At 37.5% G+C, this 8807-nt stretch overlaps 1 protein-coding gene and 1 non-coding gene across 2 annotated transcripts; one reads left to right on the top strand and one right to left on the bottom strand.

Annotated features, from left to right (window-relative positions):
- Positions 1-796: 796 nt before the first annotated feature.
- ap4m1 (adaptor related protein complex 4 subunit mu 1) lies at positions 797-6090 on the bottom strand. The gene is made up of 15 exons (XM_017489935.3): positions 5789-6090; positions 5328-5413; positions 5130-5236; positions 4896-4992; positions 4573-4683; positions 4360-4440; positions 3721-3783; positions 3431-3497; positions 3121-3174; positions 2278-2384; positions 2023-2114; positions 1710-1754; positions 1538-1588; positions 1250-1367; positions 797-1115 (listed from the first exon to the last, which is right to left on the bottom strand). Exons 1-15 carry the CDS (start codon positions 5844-5846, stop codon positions 924-926), a joined length of 1329 nt encoding a protein of 442 aa, XP_017345424.1. The 5' UTR covers positions 5847-6090; the 3' UTR covers positions 797-923.
- Positions 6091-8120: 2030 nt separating this feature from the next.
- On the top strand, positions 8121-8759 carry LOC108277318 (actinodin3). Its single transcript, XR_008398141.1, has 3 exons — positions 8121-8236; positions 8328-8375; positions 8619-8759. It is a non-coding gene; the product is annotated as an actinodin3 (transcript).
- The last annotated feature ends 48 nt before the right edge of the window (positions 8760-8807 follow it).

Genomic DNA, 8807 nt, shown 5'->3' with positions numbered 1-8807 from the left:
AAGATCGCCATTTTTATTTCGTTTCGTCACGTACAAAAAAAGTCGGAAGAAATTTACACAGTTAAAGTTACAGATCTTATTTCCATCTACAGCAGGGGTGCCAGACATATCTTTAATCACAAACGACAGAGAGAATTTGTGCGGTTTATGTGGATTTGTAAGATATAGTGAACTTGGACAGCTTTCAACTGTGCGCACAATAACCTGGCAACCCGGATCAGAAGTAAGATTTTTTATTATTAGTGTTTTTACTGTTTGAGGTTTCTTATTCTGGTATCAACACCATCACTACTTCTAAATGACAAATGTGGAATAAATCAAAGCAATAAAAGAAAAAAAAAACTCCTGAAATGTATTGACACATCTGGAAAACATTCCCATCTCATGTGATTGTACAGGGATTTAACTAGTGTATATTTACACAGCTTCTGTTATTCTTAATTCCAGTCTTTTAACTTCACTCCACTAGAGGGGGCCATCGTCATTTCTTTACAGCACGTTTTGTGTGTGTCTGTCTCTGTGTGTGTCTGTGTCTAAGAGCACACCTACAACACGACCAACAATTATAATTTGTTTAATTTATACAGCACCTTTACAAAGCATAAATGTGGATGGAAAATCACAAAGCGCAATACAAAATAATAACAATTAAATAAAAAAAGATGTATGTACATATATATGTACACACACAGACATATATATACACATATACATTATATATATATATATATATATATATATATATATATATATATATATATATATATATATATATATATATATATATAAACAAACTCAGCATCACAAATCTTTAGAGTATTCTCTAAAGAGTAAATCTTTAGGGTGGAATCAATATATAATAAAATATTGAAATACTGAAACACCATTAGGTGTGTGTGTATGTAGGTGTAGGTGTGTGTTCATCAGATGCGTATGGTGTAGGACTCAGAGTGTGTGACGTAGCGGACCCAGCGATGAGACGGAGCCTGCTGGTTTGGAGAGAGACGCACGAATCGGAGCTGCAGCCCTGTACACGTGTACTTGGGAAGCTCGAAGCTCATGCTGACAGGCCCCACCTCCTGGAGAGAGGCGGAGCTAAGACCAGGGACTTCCACCTGCAGGAAGAGTTAGCATTTGAATGAGTCCTGATGTATGCAGGGAGTGCCACAGGTTGTACCTGAGCATTCAGAAACGCCTGTATGATACTCACTAAGAGGTTCTGGGTGTGTAAGAAAAATGTAGAGCTCACCTTAAAGAGAGCAGAGAGCTGAGCTCCTCCTGGGAATCGTGGGATTTCCCACACGACGGATTTGTGTTTGGGCCGAAGCTCGGCTGTCTGGTCAGGACTACTCAACTCCTGAGAGAGACTGAGCGTGAAAGAGTGAGAGAGAGAGAGAGAGAGAGAGAGAGAGAGAGAGGGGAAGATATCTGTTAAATATTTTCAGTAAAGGGATGAGTATTGTGTCATTTCTTTCGTCTGTACAACAATGAGAAATGTGGTCATATGAAGACGTGACATTTTTCTCCTTCTGCGTACCTTAGAGAACCCTTGGGCACAGGAACTGTCACTGAAACATTTATAGCAGAGCTGCGAAACAGGAAAAATATACAACTGAGCATGGCAGAACAAATCAGTGGGAATGGAGCACATAAGCTAATCAGATTGGCGCTGTGAGCAGGTATAACAAATACACAGTGCTATAACGCACCTTTTAGGTGGCAAATCACAGCGCAGCTTGAGGAAAATCAACAACCTGAGCAAAGAGATGGAGAATATTCAATTCATTATTCATTCTAATGGAATTTATTAGAGAGAAACTAATATGTTTGAAATTAATATGATAGGATGTGGTTTGCGATGTTGCCATAGTAACCACTAAAGGTTTGTTACATCCTTAGCTGTCGTTCTTTAAAAAAGTCTGATCACACACACACACACACTTTTAACACACGCCCGTGCTATGCTGTGATGTTTGTGTTGTACAAGTTTTAACTGAAGTGTTCTTACGTGGACTATTTTACCTGCTCCCATAATCCTTTTCCACAGTGGGGAAGAGACGGAACGGAGGAGGACACGGCAGCTCGTCACTCAGTTGGTACTGCATCAGGGTTTGCTAATACACACACATTATGCTTATGGACAAATTCAGTGTAATCACTACAACTGTAGTTTATTTATCTAAGCTGATACACCAGTGACTGAGTGAGTGAGTAAGTGATTAGGTACAGACAGAGGGCTAGAAACGATAACACACCACAAAGCTGAATGCTGAATACCTCTCCTTGGCTGGGGCAAATTTTTAAAATCCTGTGTGTATCAAACTCATCGAGCTTCACGGACTGGTGAAAACTGCACTCATCCACCCGCACGGTCGCCCCGTAACCTGACACACACACACACACACACAGAAAGAGAGAGAGAGAGAGAGATGAAAAAGACAAAAAGTAGAGATAGATCCAGAGAAAGAATAAGCTGCGTCTGCAGTTTATAAACTGCAGTTTTTGTCTGCTCACGTCTCGTTACTTAATTTGAAAGTCAGCAACTTTGAACAACTCCTGGCTCCGCCCACTTGGCAGAATCTCAGGGCATCATATTTCCCCTGAGCAGAATGGACAATATTAAGTTTTCTTTCATTCGCCTTGTAATAAGCTAGTGTACTAGCATGTGGGAAATTATAGAACGCTGTACATTTTTAAACCTTTAGTCTCAAAATATTCACACAACTAAACAACTGATGATGAAGATATTATAACGTGTTCTCTCAATATGATAACTGTAGGATCAAGGTCAGATTTCTAATCAAGAAATGATATAAAAAATTATGTAATATACATAATTATGCCTAATTATATGACATTTACTTATTTGTTTATTGATTTAGTTGGTTATATGGCATTAAATTGGCATCAACAAACTGCTATGCTGTAACAATATCAGCAAATCAACTGGAAAAAGCAGCTAGTTGCCATGGTAACTGGAAAAGCGTCTCTGTGGCTGCGTGCAGATGGTGTAGTATTTTAGTAAAGGATGCACTACGAGTCTTATTAAAAAGCCGTGTGGAGTTAAATACACATAAATAAATGTGTAAATGAAGAAGTCACCGTGGTGACGACGCTTACCTCTGAGCTGAGACTTCCCAATGCTGAACTCCTCGTTCACGCCAATCCTCATCTCTACACACACATGAGAGGAACATGTCGGGTGAGAGATGCAGATCTGTTTAATAGCTAGCTAGTGAACACTTTCATAAAATAAGACATTAAGCTTCATTTTTTAATCATAATATCAGGATCACGACGATCAACACACAGTTTATGTTCTCTAAACTCTGTACTAGCTAGCGTGCTAAGCAGCTACTGTGGCGATTAGCTGGCTAGTTTAACACAGAATTGGAACACAGCCGATAGTGTTAGATGAGCATTATCGTACCTGAACATGAGGGAAGATAGCACTTGACTCTGATCTCTCCCTCCACGTCTGCTTTCATCACAACCCCCTACAAACACACACAAAACACACACACAAACATTGTTGAGTCTCAGTGATGATTAATATAAATTTCCCCAAAATCCTTCCCATGCTGTTAGTGTCAGGTCAAGACCTCTGCACTTCGTCTGTATAATATACTGTACAGAAAATGTATATTTTAATTCATTGTTCTTGTTAATTTTAGAAACGTGGTATTATTATTTTCATGTAATAAAAACTGAAGCACTCACATTAGCGCCAATAACCACTGAGAGTCTTTCCACCACGTCCACAAAGATCTCATTCTTACTTCCCTACACACACACACACACACACACACACACACACGACACTTATTAGAAAATAAGTGTTATGCAGCAAAAACTTCAATCCATCATAGAGAGAAAGAGAAACAAAGAGAGAGAGAGAGAGAGAGAGAGAGAGAGAGAGAGAGAAAGAGGGATAGAGATAGGGGAGAGAGAAATGGGGGGAGAGAGGGAGATGACTGAATTACAAAATAAATCAGTATAGTAAATAATTAATTTATGAATTGATTACTGAATTAATTGTGCAATGAATAAATGCCTGAATGACTGGATAAAAGATCATGACAATGTTAAATAGTGAATAAATGAATCACATTAATCATGTTAATAAATATAATGAGTGAGTGATGAGTGGATGGATGAGAGAGTGGGTGAATGAGTGTGTGAATGAGTGAGTGGATGAACAGATGGACAAGTGAGTGAATAAGTGAGTGAGTGTGTGAGTGAGTGAGTGAGTGAGTGAGTGGGTGGATGGAGGAGTGAGTGAATGCGTGAGTGAATGCGTGAGTGGATGGATGATGGAGTGCGTGCGTGCGTGGACGAGTGCGTGCGTGGACAAGTGACCTCTCCACTGTAAGACGTCATGATGGGTCGGGCGGCAGCGGTGCTGGGAGCCACTTTACTCTGCTGTGTCTCTGCTCCGAACTATAGCGCGCGCACACACACACACACACACACACACACACACACACACACACACACACACACTTTTAACCCTCTTTACTATAACTAACAAGTATGCAATCAGACCGTATTTTCTGGATTATAAATTCTTACGAGGGCGACATTGCTGAGGTCGAACAGACTGAAAGGTTTGGAGGCAACTGGCTCCGTCTGAATAAAATTCTTCAGGATGTCCATGGAGGTTGTCTGGATGTAGCCGTAATCCTGACAAAGAAAGAAAGAAAGAAAGAAAGAAACAAACATGGAGACAGTTAGATTTTTTAAAATATCCAATATGAGAATTAGAGATATTTCATTCTCTATCACAATTTACACTCAGTTACAGCTTTGCATTAAGTTTGGATCATGTTAATACATAAGTAACGTGATTTACAATGGATAAAAAAAATTAAAATAAAAAAGTGTGTATGACTCACCACCATCTCGTCCAGGAGCTCGTAGATCAGAGCAAAGTTCATGCGGACAGTTTTCTCACATACGCTGCCGCAGTAATCCTTAATCAGAGCGACAAGCCTGCATGATACATACATCACGGCAACAATTAGAACAACCGCACACGTCGTACAGAGGCAGAAACTCTACAGCGACGTCACAGGAATCCATACAACGCTGAGGATGGGGATGAATACGGAAACGCTTCTTCAGTTTACCTGTTCAGAAACTCAACAACAGTGAACGGAGATGGATCCGTCTTCGTAGATACGACCCAGTAAAGTCCAGCGTGCCGGATGTGAATAAAGTTGAGACCTTTGCGACTCTAGAGAGTACGGAGACACAGAACAATCAGTTTCTGCAGCACTCTTAATCATAACAAAGATAAACGTAATAACAAGTTCATAAAAACCTACCATGACTACAGGAGGCTGATCTCCACTCAGAGATGACACCATCTCATAAAACGTGCTCATGGAGTCTTTTTCAACTTCACCACGGACTCAATGAGAGTTAAGTAAACCCACAAACACACACAGATACCTGAACATACGCACAATTGACTCCTTTAGTCCCTGACTGTTTAGTAAATAAGATATGTTTATAAAATATATTTAACGCAACTCGAATAAATAAATAAAAGACTGGAGGAGAATCATATATGAATAATATATCTTGGATAAAGTTTAGTCTTTGGAAAAACTTTATATAAATTAAACATTATATATGTTTAAGTACATTATTATTACAATTTTCTTAAACATGCACCACTTTGATACACACTGTTGCGTACGTTACAACTTCTAACAATAACATCCACTTATTCTTTTCCACACACAAACACACACACACACACACACACACAGGGTCAGGATACAGTCTTTGTAGATTAGATGGTCGCCTTTTGATGACAGAATAAACACCTGAGAAATCATTTTCTCTGCTATAATTTCTGCTAACTCACTAATTCCAATTTACATCAACGCTAAAACGGAGCAGAATATTTCCATACTAGATAGCAACAGGGTCAGCTTTAAATTCCGGAAAAATAACATAGTTTACTTGTGAATATCAAAATAACAGAAAACTGTCAAATATCGACATTAGGTGGCTATGCTACAATATCAACAACAACAACTGGTGTATATGATGGTGTACTTCCGGAATCTGTAGGACCCTTTGTGTAGCCGTCTCATGCGCCTGATTAAAAATCTGCTTCGCTAACACGCAACATCGATAAGTTGTAATTTAAGTGAGGTTGAATTTTAACAGGCGTAATTTTAACAAAATATAGTTTTAAAAAATATCTTAAAGGACCACTTGAACAGAATGAAGTCCGAAACTTGCCCGTTTGAAACGACACTACATAACGTTCCGAGATAGTTAGCACGATTGACAAGCGTTTTTAAAATTCCACGCGTTTAAGCACGGATATATCTATTTATATTTTTACATTAAACTTATGTGCTTATTGTTTGAATTAATTTAAGTACACTTCAGTTCACAAGCCCCACCCGGAATCAGGCACATCAATAGCTACCTAAATTGTTAATTTATACCAACTACTGCCACGTAGTGACAATAAGTAAGAAATACATACAAATGCACAGTCGCACAGCTTCTCCGGAAATCAATGATCATGTGAATTAAAGAGGAATTAAAGAGGAATTGAAGAGAAACAGACACTAGTGTAGATCAAATCGCAAATTTAAAAAACAAATAGACTCAGTGTTTCAAGATTGCAGCTTGGAATATTTTATATACATTATAAGATATTGCAGCCGAGTTTACAGTGTTTAAAATCAGTTATTCACAAATACAGTCACTTTTATTGGCAAGGAAGTTGTTTGGGCATGTATGATGCTTCCCACTGCTTAGACATCATGTACAAATGCAAATATATTCACTTAGTTTTTCACATGAACACAACCGAGGCTCAGATATGCTGCTACAGGTTTCAACAGGTGTCAGTGTGTTGATGTGATCTGAGGTGTGTTCTGTTAATTGATTATTTGATTATTCAACTAATTAACGAATCAATGAGTCAATGAATCAATTAATCATTGCTGCTTGTTTTGGTGCTTTTTCTATCATAAGATAATATTTTGTTTCATATTTTACTCCAGACATATGAAAGCTGTCATTTATTTTTGTGCCTTTGAGGCCTCTAAGTGACTGAGTGACCCCTTTATTCAATAAATAAATAAATAAATAAATAAAAACAACACGTGCAAAGATGAGGCTAGTTGTAGAAAAGAACATAAACATGACTGTTATGATTACTGATTGTCTCACTATCATGATCCTGCTTTGCTTAGAACGTATTTTGGATTCCTGTTTTCTTCTCTCACACCTGGTTGTTGAACCCCATAACTACTCATATACATCCCGCCACTGCCAGGTACAGGACTGTCTTCTTTAATCTACAGGAGACCCTGCTTGTTTTTCACTTCTCTGCTCTGTTCTGATTGATTATTACACTTTTTGCTAGACAGATACAGATGGATGTTTCTAGTTATTGTTTGTGGCTGTTTGTTAAAAGAAACAGGATACACCCCCTCCCTCCCATTAGCACAAAGGCAGATGTTGAAGCACAAATGTCCAGCTGTTTCTCCATGAAGAAGGCTTCAATTTTTGCAGCTCTCCTACTTTATTCTTTAAACATAGATGTTGAGCTGTTCATCAAAGCAGACAGCAAATTGGAGAGAACTGCATTTACCAGAGAATTCCAGCATCCAACATGTGATTTAGAGCAAGTAGGAGGGGCTAATTTAGCTTCCATATAGAGCTTAATTATCAGGCAGCCAAAATGTATTTATTCCAAACGTTCATGCTAACAGTTCATACCTGGGTGCTGAGTAAAGAGTGCAAGAGGTAGGCCTGTATTTTTATTTCATATAATAATAATAATAATAATAATAATAATAATAATAATAATAATAATAATAACAATAATAATAATAATAATAATAATAATAATAATTATTATTATTATTATTATTATTATTATTATTATTATTATTATTATTAAAGTCTCAGTCAGTCATTGATTCCAAATGATTTAGTCTTTCTGTCTAAAATGCTTAAAAATTCAAGCAGTTGGTAAAAGAAATGCATATTCACACGTGTGAATTAAAAAGCATGATTTTTTAAAGTGTATTAACATCCTTTTCTGCTCATATTAAATATACTATTATATTGTATAGTATATTTTTCTAGAAACTCAGTGAACAGTTTTAACATTTTCATCCTGCTCAGGTTTCGAAGATGTTCTCCTCCCCCATGTCTCTTGTTGGGGCATTGTCCTGTTTCTTAATCCTGCCTTGTAAGTAGACTTGTTTTTATTACCATCCAGTTATACAATTTTATTGATTTATTTCATGCTATTATATTAAATGATCATTTCTCATGTGCAGCTCTTCTGCAGGCGACGCCTCTCACAAAGCTTGCTGATGAAGCTAACAGTACAGATCTTTATCACATTTTTATTCACTTTGAAGGCTGATTAGTAGTAGCTGTGCAAAAATAATAAGATAAAGCTCAGAAATAACAGAGGAAATTATAGATATGAAAGTATAAAAGAATAATCTTATAGACATTATTGACAAACATTAAACTTGGTATTGAGTATCAATTTATCCACTTAATTTGAAATGTTATTACTGAAATTTTGAAGATGAAGCAGATTAAATATATTCTAATTTCAGAATCAGGTCAGTCTTTAAGTATCGACTCATTTGAAGCGCTTAACTTCCTGGCGCGTTCTCGCCGTTCAGCTGAGCCAAAATGGTACCGCAAGGATCCAGACTTCCAATCCTACTATGGATACTACAGCAGCATTGGACATGTTGAGGGAGTACGTTTTGTCCATCTGTTTGTCTCTCTGTCTGTCTGTC

Source organism: Ictalurus punctatus, chromosome 16 (genome assembly GCF_001660625.3).
Source record: "Ictalurus punctatus breed USDA103 chromosome 16, Coco_2.0, whole genome shotgun sequence".
Lineage (NCBI taxonomy): Eukaryota > Metazoa > Chordata > Actinopteri > Siluriformes > Ictaluridae > Ictalurus > Ictalurus punctatus.
This window is presented reverse-complemented; position numbering and strand designations above follow the sequence as displayed.

Bases quoted from the DNA above. Each gene is read 5' to 3' on its own strand.
- ap4m1 (XM_017489935.3), bottom strand. From the start codon at position 5,846: ATGATTTCTCAGGTGTTTATTCTGTCATCAAAAGGCGACCATCTAATC. The intron at 3,175-3,430 runs GTACGATAATGC...ATGTGTGTGTAG, and splicing joins CTATCTTCCCTCATGTTCAG to AGATGAGGATTGGCGTGAAC. The intron at 1,368-1,537 runs GTACGCAGAAGG...TTTCACGCTCAG, and splicing joins GTGCCCAAGGGTTCTCTAAG to TCTCTCTCAGGAGTTGAGTA.